Below are 23,036 nucleotides of genomic sequence, written 5' to 3'. Positions count from 1 at the left end.
CTATTTATTTTTTCGGAATACAGATTCTCGGCACTCGGCGCACGTGCGCGCCGTGAGAGAAACGAGCAGGCCGCACCGCCTATTTCAAATACTCGTGACTTATGGCCCGTGAATTTTATTATAGTTACATTATCAAAGATCTCGAGCTATTATAATTCGATTAAATACGCATTCCGATACTAGAACCGTACGAGAGCAAGGACGTTCCTCAGCACGTGTTAAAACTGGATATTATGTAACTTGAAATTTCCTGCCAAACGACTCGAGCAATAAAATTAATAGGGCAACTAATTAGCATATAAATAGCGCTAAATTTCTCGAGGTCCGGAACGAATCTTTTGATAACACTGAGGAGACCAATTCAATGGAATAAAAACTTATCTTGCTGCGTCAAATTCCCTGACTTGAGAGTGAAGAAAATTGGAAAGTTATGTGTGTAACGTGAAACGTACATTTTTTAATTAAAAAAATACGCCCACTTTGCAGGATAAGTAGAAGATTCAGGAAGTCATTGGTGGATCCAGAAATTTATTATGGGGGATGGGGGACCATTGGCGCGCCACAAGTAAAATTTTTTTTCAAATATGATAAGATAGAATATTAAATTATTACATGGATTAAGAATATTGCTGAAGAAGATTCCAAAGAGAATCGAAACGTTCAAGACTTTAAATAAAGAAGATATCAACACATCAAATGGAGTAACAAATTTACTTGTTAAAATTTATTGCGCACCTTCTTTCGCGCTGATTCTCATTAGTCCAGATTAATTTTGTTATTTTAAAGAGAGAGAGAGTCCACGGTAACATATTTATTAACATATTTATTTTTAAATTTATTGCATTGAAAAAGTTTATTTAGATGTATAATTCATAAAATGTTTTGTTTAAAATTATATTAACACAAAAATAAGAATAATATAATAGAATCTTATATATAGTTTTTTATATATAGGAGCTTCTTAAATTAAAAAGTATTTTTGGAATATCAAAATTGTAATTAATCATTTCAAAAATATTACAAATATATATAACATTTTACTATAAATTTTTAAAAGAAAAGACTCGAAGAAAAGGCCATCGTCCTCATGCCCTCCTGCCTAGATTTGTCTGTTGCAGGAGGTTGAAACCTTGGCTGAGGTAATATTTTTGCAATAAGTGTTTGCAGTATTTTAAGCTTATCAATATCTATTTTTGGTCAAAGCGGATCTTGGTGTTTGATTATTCACATGCAAATTTGCAAATACATTTTTCAGTCTTATTAAACCGCGCGCCGATTTGGCTTATCAAACTTAAAATGCAATCATACACTGAATTAAGCAAGCAATAATATTATATTACAAATTATACTCATCGTCAAATACGAAAAAAAAAAAAAAAATAGAGATTATTATTTAGCTAGAGGTGTTCCTAATATTAAAAAAAAAAAAGAAATGTGCAGAACACGATTGGCTCAACTATATTAGTAACTGTCTGATCCAGACAAATTTGCATAACCGCATAAAGAACACGTGCATAAAGAAAATTATCCAATCACATTGCTGTTATAAACACGCGCGTAAAATGTGATTGGATAATTTTCTTTATGCATTCATATATGCAGATATGCGAATTTGTCTGGATATATCCTAAGGGTTATAAAATTTACATAGAAATATAATATTATTAGGCACCATGAACACCAGCCTTGACCGCATTTGGAGCTTGTTCCTTACTTATTTATATCACGTACATTGCGATCTAATTTAGCTCATTGTGAAACGTTTTAATGCAAATTCAAGGTCTATCTAACGAAGTGAGACAGAGAATCGTTTCCTAGTGAGATCGTCTTGTCGCGAAGCGACGGTGCAGCGACCGTATAGATAACGTGAATGAAACTTTACGTGACGCTAGCCGCAAACCATCGGGCCGTAAGCGATGGCACGCGGCTCGTATACGCGGCTCCGCTCGATTCGCTTGTGTCTGCGATTTGCATTCTTGCAGACATGCGCCTTCTCTATTCCGCGGCACAAAGACTGACTTGAGGATTACCGAGAACTCTCGGCGGGAACGCCGTTTTTCTCTCCATCTCTTCTTCCCCGTGTCTCTCGCTCGGTCACTATTTTACCCTTTCCCTCGCTCATCTCCCTTTTTGCCTTTTCGATCGGCCAACACACAACTACGGCCGCTAACGACCTCGCGATTATCCTGCTGAAGCAATTCATCGACCTTTCGACGAGCGAAGCTGATTCAACCTGCCCCTCACGTCATTCGGTGAAAATGCCGCTCGTTAATTAATAGTGCGAAACATTAAAAATGCAGCCGCTTAGGTTCACATGGAAAGGATAATTTTGCTGAAGTATCTAAACATTTAACTGAGTATGAAAAATAATCTTGTTGGATTATCTAAATAATTACGTACATTGTTAGATAAAAAAAAATAATAGTAACCCAATTCCTTGAGTTAAATAACATTTTGTTAATTTTAACGTCTATATGCAACAAAATTAATACATTTATGTGTGTGTTTATTTTTAAAATAAATATTCATATTAATACCTATGTACTTAATGAATAATATAAATTAAACAAGTCAATTGTTTTTAATTAAATTGTTTAACTCCGACTTTTAGTTTTAATTAAATTAACAACATACTGAATGGGAAACTGTGGCGATCTACAGAAATGATTAAAAATATGTGAAGGTAAAATGGCCATGAACAAGCAACAAAATTTAAAATCAGATAATAATATACAATTTTATTCATCAGATAATGATAATGACACACTTACGCGATTTAAACTCTCTTACAGACTCTTCTGATTAAAAATAATATAAATTGAATATAATTTGACGTTATGAATTTAACAGTGTAAAAATTTCAAGCATAATGACACCGAGCAGATTTCAAGTTGAAAATAAACGAATCAGAACATTTTGTTTATATCAATCAGAATTCTGGTTATCTCTCAATTAGAATTATAATAGATTGAACCAGAAAATTCTGATTTGTCCACTTTCAATTGAAATTCTAATTAATGCAACCAGACTCTTTTTGTGAAATAATGCTGTAAAATGTTTTGCATTTTAGCATCTTATATAATTATTTTGATAGTCTAACAAAATTATCTTTAGATTCATGTAGCTAAATTTAAATACAAAATCATCCTCTCCATGCAGATATTCGGAACGGCGTTTGCAATGAGATTCTTTACCATAATCGTCTTAGGTAAATGTCCTCATTCTCTTTGAAGGTGCGAAAAAATATTGGAAAGAAATTAGAAAAGAGTAAGAGAAAGGGCGAATTCACACTTTCTCTTACTACTGACATCATGGCTCCGTCGTGGCGGAGGAAACGCGGAAGCCTCGAAAGAATTAAGCAAATTAGCTAGCAATTTTCAAGTATCTCCTCGCGCGGATATCCCTATCCGTCGCGAGAGCAAGCGATGTCAAATCGTGAGCGAGCATACTCCATACTGCGACGGCAAGCCGTAAAAAAACGCTGACCGCATCCTGTATATCCTTTCGTTACGGAACGTGTGCATTATGTTTGCGTTATTGTTGATTGTTTTAACTCGACACGTCGAATCGGCTTTTACACCGGGGTCCGTGTTTATGCTAAAACATCAAAAAGCATGTCGCGACGACGGAGTTAAAAAACAGCGCTATCGAGCGCTATAATACCGGGAAAGACGGTACTACCGGGAAGAAAAAATATGCGAAAACGCACACCACGAGTGCATGTAACGTTTCGTCGTGCACAACCGTGCCGGCTTAAATTATAAAGGCAGTTAGGGTACCCAGGCCAGGCCAGAGTTATCTTTATTTAGGTTCCGCTTAATACACAGGGTATAATACATCATAATATAAGGTGCCTGGCTCTGTAACCGTGCTTTGCGCGGCCTGTACGAACGGAGACAATAATAGACTATGGTAATTCGATACAAGAACGCGTCTGAATATATTAATATTAAACATAAATTTTAGCTCTTTAAGTTCCTTTAAGACAGGAATCATATATTTTTTTTTTTTTTTTAAATATTTGGGAAGAATTTTTTGTAATACATAATAAACGGACCTAGTACGTCGTCTAATTTTCATGATTATTTTTTTAGTGACTTGGCCATCACAATATCGTTTTCGAATCTAAATTATCAAATAAATGAAATAAACAAATAGGTAAAAAATTAGAAAAATATAATAAAGAAATGTTTATTATATCAGTAAGAGATGTGCGATTGTTATTATTGTCATTGTTATCTCATATTACTGCTAATAATAATAATAATAAGCGTGTAAATATTTCGATCGTTTCTTACTAAAATATGTGATTGCTTTCAATGTCACGAGTTCTTTAAACTTTAAACTTTTAACATTCATTTTTGATATCTGAAAAACGCTAGTGTCTTATCTTAATGCTTTTTATCTTAACCGAAACAGAAACAGAGAGCAAACTTCTTAGAGGAGCATAAATTGGTAGGCGTTATCGTTTACAAATAAATACTTAATTAAACGAATAAATTAATTACGTTTTACACTTGTGCATCGTCTCGTTGTCAGGACACAAATCAAGTTCAGCATTTCTGCAGCCTGTCTTTCACGAGATGATCCTCATTAAAACGGCCGCATAAAATGTCATCACAGACAAAATATCTCCAATTAATTCCGCCTATTATATTACACATTTCTGTCAAGGTCGTCAGGTCGATCCAAAACTGGTCGTACCGGCTCGAGTAGAACTTGCAGATTTGCGTTTCTTATGATGCTGTTCCGTGCCGAAAAACAATATCGAGTTTCTTAGCAAATCGGGTGCTTCGAACGCACTGCAAACATTTCATCAATTCAAATGATTGTTCACGATACAATTATAAGACGTACGTGAGTTTTACATGAAGTCAAGAAATGCAAGGAGTCGTAATATTTATGCCAACGAATTATGCAATGAATGCAACAATTATTCTTTTATCTCTAAAGTATTTATATCTCTAAAGTATAAAAACATCAATCAAAATTTTCATTTGATATTCTAAACAAAATTATTTTTATAAATTGATATAAAAGAGTTTATCGTTTAAATTTGAGTTTATCGTTTAAAACGCAAAAAAATGTATGGATTCTAACTAATCTTTCGTACAATTATATCTACAATTATATTTTTACTTCCGTCTGTCTGTAATCTAAGTTTTTTCCAGTTCAAGTTTTTACTGTTATAGATTTTCACACACACAAGAAATATAGAAAAATTCAGTCATTTTTCAATATCTCTATTATATATACATTAGTATATATACAAATAATTTTTTAACTCAAATATTAAAACTTTTACTTAATAAAAATTGAAATTTGAAAGTAAAATTTCGCTTGTACCAAAAAAACTCAGATCACGAAAGGTTAAAAATAATACAATACAAATTTTGACGTAATTATATTAGAATGATGTAAAATGTAAGATCCTTTCTTTATTAAAACCTGCGTTTCATCAGCATAAAGAAAGGAAGGAAATCGGTTCTCGATCTTGTAGATCGAGTACAATTTTATGTCAAGTATTCATTCACCGACGTTTCCCATATTCATTAGATTGAGATACAAGAATGTTAACATCGTCCCATCCGTTATCGCGATCGTTTCGCCAGCAAAATTCCGTACGATTTGTAATAGAGAGCTCCAGTTTGCCTAACAGCGTAATCTGTTATTATGACGATTCGTGACTGAGATTCAAACAAATAAAAAGATACACGATGATTACTGAGCCATGAGAAATTATCTCGAGTTTCTCGCCACGCGCGCGCGTCGGTTCTTGACGGCCGCATATATCATACGTGTCGAAAGACATATAAAATCGGTACGTTATGTGCACTTGTACTGCTAACGTAAGAATCATCGAAACGAAAATACCGGAAATATATTTTTCGCTATGGATTCTCTTTGCCTCAATTAAACGATTTTTTCAAAAAATGTCGACCCGATGAAAAAGTTTTTATAATATTTTTTTTTTAATTTTTCATATTTTAAATTTATATAAATCTCTGTAAAAATACTTTAAATGTTTTTTTTTATTTTTATAAATTTTTTAAAATTATACAATAAGAAATCTTAAGAATTATAAAATATTTCAAAATTTACATATATGTATAAACAATTCTAGAAAAGATATAAACTGTCTCATCTTGTCAGTACTTCTGACTAAAACAATCCGAGAACAGATTTTTTTCTAAAAAGTTATATTAGAATTATACAGAAATTTCAGAACAATTCCGAAATTTATATAGAAATTCTGAAAAATGATATGAAGAATTCTATGAAAAACTTTCATCAGAGAATACATAAGGTCTGAAATTATGGGATTCCTAACGAGCTGTGCGCAGAAAGAAATACCCGACCATAAACTATGTAATTTTCAATTCAGGCATGGAATATCGAGGGCAATAAAAAGGATTAGTGGATATCGGAAAATGATGAGGAGAACGAACGATCGAGATAACGACCGAGATTCGCTCGTCTCACGAGCAGGGTCGAATAATTAGGTCGAGTGGCTCGACTTGCTATCGAGAGTAAAGACATCAAGGCTCAACTGAACGGGCGCGTACTTCTTCCTATTTCTATGTCTGAAACAGACGGCCGATTGATCAGTCTAACCTTGTCATGGCTAAATTAAAACATGACCCAAATCGCTATGAGAAACATTAAATAAGCGAGGAGCAAATTTTTTATTCCATTTTCTCCTTTTCAGAGTCTTTTCTCCAAGGAAGAAGACCCGAGTTTCACATAGGGTCGCGAGAAAGATCCTAACAGAGAAGGTCTGTAAGACCACGAAGGGTCAACAAGACCCGAACGCAATTTCTGACGCTCACAAATATACACTACACGGAAAGAACAATTTTGTTGAAGTATTTAAAAATTATGTTAGATACAGATCTGAAAATAATTTTATTGAACCATCAAAATAATTATGTAGGAAACTCAAGTATGACAAGCAATACTGAAAAAGTTTTGATATTTTTTAGTCACCAGTTTGAATATCCTACGCAATTATTATATTTTGATCCAATAAAATTGTTTTCTGTATATCTAATAGCAAATTTAGTTGGACGTTCTGATGCGTATTAAAGCTGCTATAAACTGATTTCATCTAAGTGTAAAAATGAATTACAAATATTTCGGATTATAAAATACATATTTTGCCTAACAACATAAAGATTTCGTAGTTAATCCGTTTCTATATTATTTATACATATATTTTATATCAATCCGTATGACAACTTTACGTGCACCAATACGCTCTGAATGCATCCAATCGAATTTGCTGTAACTAAATTTTTAGACAATTATAAGTGAAATTTTCAGATATTTCAGTAAAATTGTCCTTTCCGTATATATATTATTACACTGAAAAAAGAATCTAGTTACATTAATTGAAATTTTAATTCAATCATAAAGCTACAAATCAGACTCATAGTTAAATCTATCAAATCAGAATTATTATATTCATCATATATTTCAAGATTACACGGAAATTTTACGAATTATTTACGTTCACACGAATTTTTCTCATGTAAACAATACAAGCAATGTAAAATGTGTATAAATTATTATAAATTGGATTACACAACACAGAAAGAAAAGTAATTAAGTTTCATAATTGTTAATGCGTTTAACTTTAACATTGACCAATAAAAAAAATATAAGCGAGATAAAAGCTTTGACGCAATCCAATGCAACGACAAGAAGGCTTCAATAACTTATAGATTGTTTATACAGATGACACATAAAACATAATTTACATAATTTACTTTGTGTATACACATAGATATAGATTATTTTATTATAGGCGTAAATGCACAATCCTGCATTTTTCTCAGTGTACCAATTTTTCTTCTAGAAACTGTTTTGATCCTCTTTTACTCGAAATAGCTTCCTTCATCTATTTGAGAACAAAACATCACGATAATCAATCTTATATACCGTATCGTCCCGAAAAAACTTGACAAAGAAGATGCTTTATGCATCTTAATGAATCCCAATGGATCTTAATAAATTTCTTATTCAGGCTCGCCTAAGATAATCGAAAGAAACGATCTTTGACGGAAACTCTAAAATGTTTCGGAACGAATTTGACGTAAGAAACGACCAAAAAAAAAAAAAACACTCAAAGGCTTCCACCGACGGCTCACAACTGGTGACCACGGTGGTGAAGAAATTTCAGACAGTCCCTAGACAATCCCACGATGAACGTCTCAGACAGTCCCAGATGTCGAAGATTAATTTATTCGACGGGATATACGTTTCGAAGAATCGATTGGAGGACGACAACTAGAATTTCCGCGCGCGTAAAGGTGCCTATCATTTCCTCGATGTTTCGCAAAAGCGTAGCTTCGCAATCCGCGAGGGACATTGCGACAAACGCGACGTCCACCATCGCGTCCACCATCCGGTCATAATGTACGGGCCGTCTCGCGCAATAAATCGCGCTCACGAAGCGTCGCAAATAATTCTTCTCTCGATCTCTAACACCTCTTGATATAAAATCCAATCGTATCGCAGAGTCTACGTTCCCATGGAACGTCGTGGTAGGTGTTGCGGATGACCAATCGTGCATTCCCGCTGAATGGCTCACGGAGTTGCGCGACTCAGACGATTCCGAGATGTTTGATATACGATCGAGAGTCGTATCTTTTTTTCTTTTTTTTTTTTTCTTTTGAAATCGGCTTTCGGATAGAGGTACAGCCAGACGATTCCACCGGATGTATGTATGTGCGCGCGCGGCACATGTAATCCAACAAATCACATAAAATACGTACCATCCAGTGTGATACACGCTGGCTAATGCCTGCAGGTCTATGCGGGCCTTGAACCTATTTTTTGCGTGCAACTATTTTCAGACATAGAAATATTTAGTACCATAGAACATACACTTTTCTTCCTTTACCTCTTTTTTTTATCTTTACAGCTGATAAATGAAAGAGGATTAATGTTAAAATAAGAACCGGAAAAGGTATAAGATAAAATAGATAATGCTTTTTGAAGGTTTCGATCTCCAAATGAACCCTTTAATAATTATAAACTTTTTAATAATCATATTCGGGAGGCCAAAATCTATTATACAAAAAACACTTATATTTTTTGGGGGGGGCAAAAATGAACTCTTGTTTTTAACATCCTCCTTTGTTGTTAAGCTACCTAAACAGAATAAAGTCATGATGACATCAACATGGAACGCGTCAAAACAGCTTCAAAGTGATTATTAATAGACATCGAATTTTTTATGCAGACAAAAATATGCAAATATGCACAAATAAATGTGCACTTTTAGAATGCTTTTTCAATAAGACAGATTTCTACTTTGATCTTACTTTCCAATCTGTTTCCAAAAAAAAATATGCAATTGTGCACAAGAATCCGATGTCTAATTATTAAAAATCGATTTCTGATCATTCAATTCATTTGACGTGATCTGTTGTTTTACTTGGATATATAAAATTCATCCTATAAGATTGATGCAATTTGTTGTGTAATTCTTGTATTATTATAGTCGATAACAAGTATCCCATTACGTAAAATTACAACTCTCATTTGTTCGAGTGTAAATTAAAAATTTGCGATCTCTCCCGGAAACTCAATGTGACTTTAAATACCTACCTGTTCTTTTGGAAAGTGGAAGCAAGTATAGCTACAGGTTTTATCGCGAGGACTTCTAGTTTCTCTCTCGATGCCATGTGTGCATATTTATTATGCCTATAAATTAGAGGAAAAGTGAATAAAAGAACGCGACGATATGTTATTTATTATTGTAAATTATCGTCGATTCTTGGCATATCGTCGATCGTTAACGATACACTACAAATGCCACTTAATAAGACATTTTATAGCGAAGTTTTAAAGAGAAATACTCCGAGCTTTTTACAGAAAAAAAAGTCGATGACCTCTGAACCTCGTAATGTGATCGTGACACACAAACGTTATTGAAAAGTGTTCTGAAGTTTGGGAAAAGTGTCGAAGCTGCACACTAAAAAGAAATTGGACAAAATTTTAATAAATATTTGTTTAAACAGTACTGACTAAATATTTATTAAATGTAGACATATATTGGGTGATCCGAAATTCACTGTATTTATTTGTGTGATACAAGAACTATTAATTTAATTTAAATATTTCTTTTATTGAGTAAATATTTATTTACTGTAAGTAAATGTTTCATTAGTACTATTTAAACAAATATTTATTAAAATTTAGTAAATTTTTTTCAGTGCAATGATCAATTTCAAATTCATGGGAAAAGAGAAAATCGGAGACATTTATAAAAAACGATGTTTTTCGATAAGATTAAATAAAAACGTTAATTTAATTTGAACTTTGCATCGAGCAATAACACTTTCTTCATCGTTTTACGACGTCGTAAAACAATTTAAAGTAAACGCACTCGGATAAAAGGGGAGTATTATCCGTCTTCGCGACGGATAATACTCCCTTTTAATATCACTATCTTTCAGCCTCATGTTGCAAGCGTAACGCCACGCGACTCGTAAATATTTACGAAATGCGGTGAATCGGTACACGCAACCGTGCAGTATTTGACATTTACGATCAATGTACGCTTGATTCGAGAGGCGTTTCTACCCTTTCAGTACTTCCGGCATGCACCGAAAATCAACTCGTGTCTGCGTGTATTTTTAATAATGATATTAATGATGATGACGAATGCCAATAACTAAAATGGCAGCCATAACGATAGCCCAAAGTACATTCATCAAGCGATGGAAAATATATTTAGCTGTCCCAATGCGACTTTATGCTAATCGACTCGCTCGGGAACACAAGCTCCAGGCAGATTTATCATCTTCATAATCGGAATTAATTGGCTTGTGCACACGACGCGTATAAAGAATCGCGGAGACGATTTTCTGAAGCTTGATCTCTGACTCACCATTCCGTGACAAAGGCTGACGCTGACCGCTGAACTTGGATCACCGTCGACTGACCCGCTGTAGAAACAGCCCAAGTGATGACCAGCGTGTTCCCTCCTGGTCGTGTTCTCGCTCATGTGTGTCACCTGCGTCAACGTCACCGCGAAAAGGCTAACTAATTAAGGCTGTCAATTAAATAGCGAAACGGCCCACCAGAGTTGCGGCCTTAACTCGTTTCGCTTTAACCTCTCCCTCTTTCTCCGGTTTTCACACAAAGATATATCGCGATGATAAAGGCAATGTAATGTTTTATAACTTTTTAAAATTTCTCGTTTAAGAGAGGAATGTCACTTGATTGATCCTCCTCACCTTTATGTCGGGAGATACGAAACTTGCGTCGTGTGCCAGTCGCAAGCGAAATCGTCTTCCAAAGGCGGTAAATTCGTATTGTGGATGAGGATCCCAGACTTCAGCTGTCGCGTGTCGGAAGTGACCACTGTGATGCCTCTTCGCTGTGGAAAACTGCTCGGCTGAAAACATAAAAAGAGCTTCATCAACTAAAATAAATTAAATAAAAATTATATGGAATAGTTAAAAACCTTCTGATTTATATACTTTTCAATCTAGGAACACATTTTGTGTATATTAATATGTTTCAGTAATTTTATATATAATTTCAAGCATACGTATTCATTTTTCTAAATATTTATTCTAAGTTGATATGACCGTCTACGTTAATTATTTATTTTAGTGATTTCTGGTTTATCTTCAGATTTAAGAAGACTATCGGAGATGAAAAAGGGCCGAGATAAATGAAGGAAGCAAAAAAATACTTAAAATGTAGGGACTAATATTTGTACATTTTCACTTTCAACTAAAGCCAGAGATTTACAGTATAAAATTGAGGAAGGTTCTATTTACTTCAGATACTTACGTGGATCTTCATATTGATTTTGACTAATTTTTAAAGGTTTGATGTATTCTAAATTGCCCTTAGCGAGTGGTAACACGTTAATCGACGCTGTGCTATTGAATTCCTTCGTTTTTTGTATTCTCTCGGGAAGCACTGAAATGAGAATAAATCTTATGACATTCACACAATTTTCTCGCATCATTTTTATATTTATATTGTTTGTGCAATAATAACTTTGAAAATAAAGAGAACATAAATATTTAATAAAATATTAAAATATTAACGTATAAGTTATAAGAGTTATACGTCCTTTCTTATAAATAAATAATTTCTTATAAATTAAATTGTCAATTTAATTATTTTAATTTAATCGTACATATATACTCTTGCATAGAAAATGTTTCTATAATATATAGATTTTTACGAAGATACTTGATGATTTTTAAATCAAAATAAAAACAATTACCGAATTTTTTATAGGAACAGCATATTAATAAAAAATTGACGCACTTAATGTTTTAACAAATTCTGATTTTCATGCAATGCTTCAATATTTTATTTAATTATTATTAGTTACTAATCTGTATTATTTTTGAATTTAATAATTTAAATAATTTGAACAGGATTTTGAAAATTTATATAGATAATTTGATAAAAACTACTACAAAATCTCTTCCAACTTGCAGGAAGAATCGTCGATTCGTTCGAGTCATTTTCCGTATCTCTTAGTTCTTCTCTTAAAAAAGACTCTGAAAAGAAGTAATTTAACCGCTAGAGGTTAATTAAAATTTTATTATCGATCACGGATCTTTTTCTTCGATTAGCAAACATTAATGTGACTCATCAAAAGATAAAACAACTTTATACGCTCAAATGTTGACTGACACTAATTACTAACCGGCTGAAGGAGTCAATCTACCGGTATAAACAGAGTAATTACGCGTAATAATGATCAGCCAGTATTGCACGTTCCACGATCACGTTCCTGGCGAATATCTCACCGATGCAGTTCGGTCGAGCGATTTCGCGTTTCTTTATGTTATTACATATGGGGAGTTTATTATACTTACAGGAGCGCGACTAGACGTCTACTAATTTAGATTTAACAGCGGATCGTGGAATACAGTGGGACCTTGAGGAAATGTTTCGCGGAATAAACGCAGCGAACGCGCGGAATCGCCGCCGCGCCTAATTATATCGGGTTCTACCTATAACTTCGGTCTCCCGGCATAATACGGCGTCTGGAGAAACACATAGCACCGCACACACGGGTTCTATAATTACGCACGACAGTTTTTGCGAGACGTATCGAATGTCAGTTCTGAATCACGGGTCATGAGATAAACGCGAATGCCATACAGGCCGAATTTACAGTTTTGTTGCGTATATAGACGTGCTACCTCGTAGAGCGTACTCGCACCGAGAGGTTGTTTTTTTATCTCTTCTCAAATGAAATATCAAGACACATACTCATAGAAAAATACGTACTATTTAAATATTAATTATTTAATATTAATTATTTAATTACGTATTTAAATATTAATTACTTTTTTCAAGTATTTCAAAAGTTCATGTATTATATCCGCAAATCTAACAAAATTCATCACAAGCATCAAAATTCAAAATATATTTCGAATTCTAGTAAATTTAACATTTCGCAATCAAAATTATTAGATTGTGTTCGAATACACACTATTAGTTAAAGTACAGAACAAGGCCTAATTAAAAATTAAAACAAATTCAATTTACTTATTATATAAAGTCACTCTCTTCTTCGATAAAATTTTATAATATTCTTCAAAAGAAAATTAATTCTTATTTTTAATACATGATATAATGAGTTTTCTCTTAAATTTGTAATAAGACTATTATCGAGAAAATATCCTTTGTTAAACAGAATCATTATTTGAAAAAATAATCATGAATAATCACTGAACTGAGTAATCATTTTTCTTAGCGAATTCGATTGGATGCACTTAGTGTGCATTCGTGCACAAAAAACTATCGTATACGGATTGACATAAAAATTTATATTATTATAATATAAATGTACATGAAAAGAAGTTTTGCCAAAGTATCTAAAAATTTAGCTAGATATAAACCTAAAATGTTATTAGACCATTAAAATAATTATATAGGACACTCCAGTAGGTTGCTACAATATTTTTTTGCTGCACTGCTTATTATGTTTTTATTTATAAGTATCCTATACATAATAATTTTGATAGTTTCACAAAATTATTTTCAGATACATATCTAGCTAAATTTTTAAATATTTCAACAAAATCGTTCTTTCTGTGCAGAAATGAGGTAAATCTTCAATACACTCATATTATTAGGATATGTATTTTATAATTCGAAATATTTACATCTCACTCTTATTACATTAAGATTAAATCAGTATACAACTTTAATGTATCACGCTCAGAGAAAAGATTGCTTCGATTTAAAGAAATTTCGGTTAAATGAAAAAATTTCTTTAATTTAAACATTATTTTTTACAAAATTGTTTCACAAATCAAAGAAATTTTTTCACAGTCAAACAAATATTTTCATTTAACCAAAATTTCTTTAAAGCGAAGCAATCTTTTTTTCTGGGTGCAGTCCAACCAAATTCGATTGTTCCATCATAGCGATAGAACGACATTTTTCTATGTGTTCTCGCGAAAAGGAATGTTTTAATACTATGCAGTTGCATGTGAAAGATTACGAGACAAAGGGACACCGTGTCGCGCGCCAGGATAGATCAAGCCCGGTTGCAAAACGTGGTCGCGAACACACGTGGGCGACGCTAGTCGAGAGTGCAACGTCGAGTGTTGCACAATCCCAGGACGTTACGCGGATATTCAAATGGGAAGGCGAGACGATCTGGTAAGAGCCAAGTAGAGATCTTAGGTGGAGAACACCGTTGACTGCGTAGTTATCCGTTCGTTTGTTGTCAGCGTACTCGGTGCGAATGCGTTTAAGATCTTATACCTAGGCAGATTTGCATAGCCGCATCAGCGTACGTGCACGTACAACGAGATCATTCACGCGTGTCTATCATTATGACGCGTTTAACGTAATGGGACGGCGGGAGAACGAGCTTGTCTTCTATATATTAGATGCGATCGGTTTTCCATGCGTACGCATTATGCAACTACGCAAGTTCGTTTGAATAGGTCTTCAATATTAAACGGGGACTTCACGAATCAACGTCACGTTTAGATACTAGATGGATATAAATGATCTTAGATCAATCGCACTTTGATCCGCGGATGTTCTGAATCGAGTCTCCCTCATTAAAAATTCGATGCAATTACTCACTTCATTCGTAATCGCATATATGATGGAATTTGACGATAAGAGATATTTCTTTCTTTATCTTTGCAGAAGAGTGGATGAAACTGAGTGTGCCAAATAATAATAATAGCTCAAATTTATATATATAATATATATACATGTAATAATATATATGTAAAAAAAATAATAATTTTGTAGATTTATGTAGTGCATTGAGAGAAAAATGTACTAAATTTTAATAAATTTTTATTTGAATAATATTTTATGGTTATAATATATTTAGCTATAAAAATATTATAATGCACAGCTATAAGAATGTTTATTAAATGCAAACTGTACTTATATCTGAGAGAATCGTTAATTTGATTTAATTTCTTTTATTTAGTAAATATTTATTTACTGCAACTAAATAAAGTTAGTATTTCTCAAACAAATACAATATTTATCAAAATTTGGTACATTTTTTTCTCAGTGTGTGTAATAATTTTACTTCATTTTTTAATTTTGTAAAATATGCAACATGTATCGAATGTTAATTTTGAATTACTCTTATCACTGGCTATATTTCCTAGTGTATTTTTTGATAGTCCATTTACGAAAAAAAGAACACTAAAATAACAGTCTGCTCAAAAATAAAATAGTGCTCAAAGAACAGAATAGTGCACTAAATCGTTTAAATAAAGGATGAAGTCTTGTACAATAAGAAGAAAAAGAAGATATGCAAATGTAACCCTTTGATACATAAATATCTATCTAATGAGCGCTGCGACATTTGCAATATAGAACTCTGGTGAAAAAATTCTTTCTTATGTTTTTAAGAATTTTTCATATTTTAAATTTATAGAGATTTCTGAACAAATACTTCAAACTTCAGATTTTATTAAACTTTCTTTAGAAAATATAGAATGAGAATTTTTAAAAATCTTAAAATATTTCAGTGTATATATTAAGTTCATATTAATAATAATAAACAAAATCTAAGATATGTAGGCTTTTTTAATACTTCTGAAAAATGTTTCAATTTGCATAAAAATATCTAAGAAATTTTCTGATTGTAAGAGAAAATTTATGAAATTATTCAAAAGTTCTGAAAAATTCCGAAATTTATATTAAAAATACTGAGGAATTATATGAAGAATTCTAAGAACATTTTCCACCAGGAAGTAATGATCTAAAATAGGAAATAGTCTGAGTACATCAAGAAAGCTCAAAAACACGTGCATGATATGTTATATAGCAACTTGAAATATACGTCACCAAATGCGTTATGATGTTTACATTTTCGTCACGTCGCACCAATGCATTTCGTTGCTACACACGCGGGACTGTTTGTCCAAGCCGCAAGGAGTAATAGTAATTATTCGTTTCAACTTCCCCGACTTAATATTCATCTATAAAGTGTGTTCCTGAAAATACCAACGGAAACGTGCCGGACGTGCGCTAACCCTTTTTCGAAAACGACACGTTTGTTTTGCGCCCTAAAATTCGCAAAAGGAACCCCTTCTCTGCTAATGACAACAATAACCATTTCCGTTCCCTTTCTATGCGAAACGTACAAGTAACGCGTAAGCTATAAATATCTTCAACATTTTAAGCAGAGTTAAGATTACATCGTAATTTTTCGCACACACGTAATTTCGTGACACAAAAACATTGCATTTCATATTATCGCAAAAAGTAAATACGCGATAATTACACCCACAACAAGAAGTTAATCGTCGTTTAAAATTCCAATGAAATATCTTATCCTAACGAAATTGACAGTTCAGAATTCATTCTTCAAAAACCTTCGAGTGAAGGTTTTTTTTCTAAAAAGAATCTGCTTGGAAAAACAAAGAATCCTTGAAACAATTCTTTTGCATGAGCTAGAAACGCCAATGCGCTTTTCCAGAACGATACTTAACATTTTTTTTTGCAATTATCTTAGTAATAACTGCGACAATCCTCGTTGATTGTTCAGTTGAAAATTGCACGATAATAGAGCTGTGTCATAAGAAGCAGACTTGGCTGGTATCGACATAGTAACACGATATTAATAATGAGTACTAAATTGCAATGTTACACGCGCGTAATCATATCTTTGCGATTACGTCGACAAAAAGAGAAAATAAAAACTAAATTAACCAATCACCCACAGCACACATTATCGCAAAGGAGTTTGACGCCTTGCTCGAAACGCTCTATTTTTTTATATTAATAAATAAGAAAATAAAGATGAGGAAGGAACATCAGTTTTCCTGTAAAGCGCAAGACTTTCTATTCTATCAATATTTTTAATATTTTCGCACATACATATATTTAGAAGAATTTAGAACAGCCGTTTAATTAATGTCTGAAGTTGTCAGATTTGTACTGCCAGAAGTATTGTAGGATTTAAAGAAATTATCGTTGTCGAGTAAATTATCTTCGTGAACCGACCTACAGCGAAATCTCTAAGTGTCGTTGAACTGTGACGTTTGGGTGACATTGTTTTCCCCGTACAAAAGATCCATTCTCATTATTGCCAGACCGCTCCTCTCGCGTAAACGTTTATACGGTTCAACCGTCTTGACTGTGCCGAGTGACACTCATTTGCCTTCCTCTGCCGTGCCACAAGGCGGACACTGTTCGTGAGAGAAAGAATGTCTGTAGTGTCCTGCGTGCGTTGCCGTTCAATTACTGTATCAAAACACGAGCATGGAAGACACACGCGGGAGACATAAGTTATCCGACCGGAAGAGATGAAAGGTGGACTACAAAATAATCGCCACCATAAATGTCGTATTTTTTCAATTAAGATAACAATCGTACAAAATTCACGAAAGTCCAAATAGAATGTTCAATCATATCGCATATCGGCTACCTAAGCGTCACTAATCCGTATTAACTTAATTGAGAGGAAACGTTCCATAATATATCATTGAATTAATTGTTAACGTATCGTTTATTTACTACAACAACGACGTAACTCAAAATACAAAGTTTTCTAAAAAAATAATTTCTATAATGCTTTGAACCATACAAATTTTATAATATAAATTTTGAAATGTAATTTTGGTGTAATAACTAACTGTAGAGGAATAAAAGAACGTATATTCTTTTAGGGATGTATGTATTACATCTTAAAACATTCAAAAATACCATCATTTCATTTGAATCCACTTACTTGATACTTTAGAAATTATGCATCTAAAACTGCAATATTTCATTGGACTGCATAAGTCATTATAAACCAAATTGTTAATTTTTTTATTTCGGAGTGTATTTATAATATGATCAGAATTTTTTTACTGATATTAGCTTCTCTTGTTAATTTTTTAGCTCTTATTTTTAGCTGATATTGTACAGCCAAAACATCCTTAAAATAAAAATTTCCTTTTTCTTTATGTTTTTTTGCAAACAACCAAACAATGACAATTTTTTAATTACGTCGTTATTGTAGCAAAAAAGCGATATGTATAAGTACTTAATTTATCATACATATGGCATAATTTGCTTCTGTAAGGATGAAATATTCGCGTTTCATTAATTACTTGCTTTTAATATAAAAGAAAAAAGATCCAAAAGGAACGAGAAAAATCTTTTCTGGGTTTGAACTAGAAACTGCAGGGTTTAAATTAGAAACGCACTACTCTTACGCAAGTAATTGATAACTTGCTGTACCTAGTTGCATCGACAAACATGATTTCGTGTTAATAACTTTTAATCAGACACGTTTCAAGAAGGCAGTAAATTATATCTCACTTCGCAGAGTTAACTGCAACGTCAGCTTGACAAGTAAGTTTGGAGTATAGCAGTTTACTCTGAATAGCGATAATAAAAAACACTTGCTATCGTATTATTATTGAACAAAATTAGATACTGCAGAAATTATGCAACCGATTGCGAGTATGTTAATATCAATAGCTATCAGCTTAAGTACTTGCTCAAAGTATATATTAAATATTGCAATTAATAAATAGATTTATCTTTTTCTTATCTTTTTCCCTGTCAATTCTCAAAAGTATTCAAAGCGACAAAAAATTGACTTTGCACAACTCAATGGTTATAAAATAGAATTCGAATTTTTAATTAAAAGAGAAAATAAAAATGATTTATTAAAAATTTAAAAAAATCAAATTATATCACAGAATGAAAAAGAAGAGAAATCATATAAAAATCAAATAATATAAAAAATTTATTTCTTATTCTCTATTTAAGGAAGACATCATGATAGTTATATTATCAGAAATCTATCTATCTGTCTTCAATCTATCTGTCATAATTTAAAGAAACTATAATCATAGCTATTATATGTTATCAGAAATCTATCTTCGATCCATCTATCATGCAGCAACTGCAAAAACATGTAATAAAACATTAAGAGGGAAAACGGCAAATATGAGTAGCAGCGCTGTAACTGATGCTCGAATAAAATATAATATAGTTAATAAATAATTGTAAATAAAAAATATTGCTATAAATGGAGCATTTTTGTAGTCATTTTGAAAGCCACTTTTTATCCGAGTTTATGATGTAATCCTATTCTGTCAGAGTGATTCAGGCCACCATTTAAAGCGAAATTTTGATCCGTAATGAATACAAAACAGTAGTACTAGTCACAAAGAACATATGGTATAGATAATAAGAACTGAGTCAGCAAATTAAAATATTTCTTTCGTGTCTAACACATCCAATTTAAAGAAGTGTCAATATAATAATGTGTCAATATAATAACAAAATAAAAAGATTAAAAGTATCTTTAATGTTGCAAGAAAAGTTTGTTTAAAAATAATAAAGATTCGGAGAGATTATATTTTGTCCAAAACAGAGATAACAGATGTAAGCATGTAACAAAGTTTGTTCCAGGCTGAAATTAATTGAAAATCGAACCGTGCGGGATAACGGAGCAAAAGTGGCATAAAATTGCGAGCGGCATTGATGCCGTTAAGGTTCAAGACCATCGAACGTTCCCATATCATCCCGGAGTACCAGCTGGCTTTGGCTATTTTAACTTGAAAATATAATCTCAGACGTAAATTATGACCGATGCGACCGATATATCCTGCGGTAAAGCACAGCAATCCAAATTCTGTGGATCAACTAAAATGTTTATGGACGAGGGCTTTAAACGTCTGGCAGCAATATCGCATCCTGTGCATTCGCAAGCCTCTCATCAGCAGCCGAGTAAATTTTTCCAAGACGAATCAAATATCAGTCGGTTCTTAGGCCAATCAAAGATGCGACGTTTCGTAGATCTACCTGCCTGTTTAAGCTAATCCCCGTTCAGTCCAACCAAACAACGCGAATTCTCTCCCATCTGTCGAAACAAATTGTCAGTCTATTTCAATCTTCGTTTATAGCTTCCGAGTATCTAAATACACAAACGTGTTAAATGTTAATACGCAATCCAAACACACGAAGACACATTTCTCAATCAAGATCTTCGACAATAAGAGGAATTTTTTACGTCTTATGTTTTATGCAAAAATCTAAAGTCCTTTCACATGAGATACGTGCGCTTCCTTTAGAATTTCATTAAGCTTGTGTGTGGTATTAAGTCAAAATTATTCAGACACGACGCGTAAAAGCAGCGTAACAAATTCTCTTCAATGTCTTCGTAAAATTTATCGATGTTGCCTTCTAATAGCCGACTGGCCTGTTAAGAAAGAAGGATGTTCCATCGCGTGGGAGCTAAAAGAATGGTGCTCTCTCATCAAACACCTTCGTCCCAGATGACGAACTAGCGGATGCTTTTATACGGGAATGTATATAGATAAGATTATTCTTTCTCCTCGATCACTGGATCTACTACGAATTCTACGAGCTCGTCTCTGGATGTCAGAGGTTAAATTGGAAGAACTGGAGATCTCGAGAACGAAGTTTGTACATATAAACACGCCGAGAAGTACGTCGGTTGCATTCAAATGCTACGTCGAGATGACTTGGGCAAACTCGTTAATAAGGAATTTCCGTAGGTGCGTTTCATTTGTGCGTTACTCCGGACATTTACGGAGAGACGGTGCGTTAGTACGTTGCTGCATCATGCTAGCTAATATGGACTAACAATCAAGGTCTTGCTTGAACGGCACGCAACACTTTAGAGCGTATAATCCAAGAGCAACTACATAGTAATGGAACTCGGGGAAACGGTGCGAACAATTAAAGTATACCCCAGGGGAAAATTGCAAAATTGATATTATGTAAACGAATGATTGCGCGGAAGATAACTTTGACAGCGTTTTGCGAAGATATAAACATAATTATTAAATATAATTTATAAATAGATATAGGCATAGAGATGTCAGCGATAAAATATTAAATCAGTTAATGATACACAATGTTAAATTTTTAAATTAATAAATGTCTGAAAAAAATCGTCCGCCTCTCATAAGACTTTTAAATCTAGCTATAAATTATTTATTTCTCAAATCTTTACTTTCGAAATTAAATTACAAAGTTCCTTCATAAAGTCTGAAAGGCACAGAACAGATTATTAAATTTACATTCGGTTTATGAAGATTTAATTACATTGGAAAAAAAATGATTGCACTTATCATAATTTAAATATAATTTATAATCATTTTCGATATCAACTATTCTTTCTTCTTTGTAGAACTATAATTATTGTTAACTGACGTTATAGCAATAACAATTATATAAATAGAGCTCCTAACTATAATTATTTTACCATGCAATTATAGTCACAAACACTTTTCTACAATAAAAAAAATATTAAATTTCAGTAAATATTTATTTGAATAGTCCTAATAAGTGAATATTTATTTATTGTAAATAAATGTTTCCTTAGTATTATTCAAAGAAATATGTATTAAAATTTAATAGTTTCTTTTCGGCGTACCTTTCGTAAGACTTTTAAATCAAGTTATTAATTTCTTTTTCAGAAACTACTTCTAAAACTAGATTGTAAAATTTCTTTATGACTCTGATTATTAAATTTACATTCCGTCCCTATAAATATTCAGGCTACGTTGAGAGAAAAAATTCAATGCATCGCATCTAGGCCTCGCAAATAATTGTTTCGTTCCGCGCGTACGAGCCGAACTCGTCGACAAGGAGCTCGAAAAGGTGTTCGACTGCGAATACGGTAAAAAGATGCTTCATGAGGACGACGTTGTGCTTAGTTGAACGCGTGATACCCGCGTCTGCTGACCCTGGCAGAAATACGAGCCTTCACAACGTACGCACTTTTAGTGGCGTCCGCCACTCGAACGCGGCCTGCACTTTTAGTTACATCAACGTTCCTCTCCTCGTTTCTCCCTTCTACGAGCTGCCTGTATTTGTATCATACATATGTCTATCCTACGCTCGTGTAGGCGCGATGTTTTGTGTCAGGATGCCAACGTGGCTATGCGAAGAATACGTCTTATCAAAGCGCGCGCGCGCGCGCACGCGATGTCACACGAGGCAGCCGCGATTATGCGTTGTATGCGTTTTAATGAACGAGCTTACCGGCAAATTCGCGAAAACGTATCTACCTCATTACAACGATATCGCTTCTCGGAACGTTTACTTGGGAACGGAGGAGGAGGATAAGATTTCGTAACAGCCGAAAAAGATACTTAAATTTCCGAGTCTCGATCGTACGCTCCTCGGAAGCCGTACATCCACACGACATTACACTGAGAAAAATTTCTAGAGGAAAATAACATAATAGATTCTAATCATATCAATCAAAATTACAATATATTCAATAAAAAAAAAAACTGATTTATCCATTTTCAGTCAGAATTCTAATTAACCAATATTAAGACAAAAGTGTTTATATTATAATTGCACGGTAAAATAATTAGGAGCTTCATTTTTATGATTATTATTGCTATAATGTTAATAACAATAACTATATATATAGTTCTATCAACAAATATACATATATAGTTACATATGGTGAAAATATGGTTGGCCTAAAAGATGAATTATAAATTATAGTAATTGTAATTTTTATGATAATAATAATTATAATTTGTAATTATTTTTGACCA

The 23,036-nt window shown here is 33.0% G+C and overlaps 1 protein-coding gene across 2 annotated transcripts in view; it reads right to left on the bottom strand.

Annotated features, from left to right (window-relative positions):
• LOC108750082 (A disintegrin and metalloproteinase with thrombospondin motifs 9) overlaps nucleotides 1-23,036 on the bottom strand; it is a 43,627-nt gene that overhangs the window by 18,093 nt on the left and 2,498 nt on the right. For both annotated transcript variants that reach the window (XM_018489317.1, XM_018489318.1), the window contains exons 2-4: nucleotides 11,815-11,946; nucleotides 11,250-11,410; nucleotides 10,901-11,026 (exon numbers count right to left, since the gene is read on the bottom strand). In XM_018489317.1, the coding sequence (XP_018344819.1) occupies nucleotides 10,901-11,026; nucleotides 11,250-11,410; nucleotides 11,815-11,946 (419 nt within the window). The remainder of the gene's footprint in view (nucleotides 1-10,900; nucleotides 11,027-11,249; nucleotides 11,411-11,814; nucleotides 11,947-23,036) is intronic.

This window comes from Trachymyrmex septentrionalis, unplaced genomic scaffold (assembly GCF_001594115.1).
Source record: "Trachymyrmex septentrionalis isolate Tsep2-gDNA-1 unplaced genomic scaffold, Tsep1.0 scaffold32, whole genome shotgun sequence".
Lineage (NCBI taxonomy): Eukaryota > Metazoa > Arthropoda > Insecta > Hymenoptera > Formicidae > Trachymyrmex > Trachymyrmex septentrionalis.
Note: the sequence above shows the minus strand (reverse complement) of the source record. Positions and strands in the feature narration are given on the sequence as shown.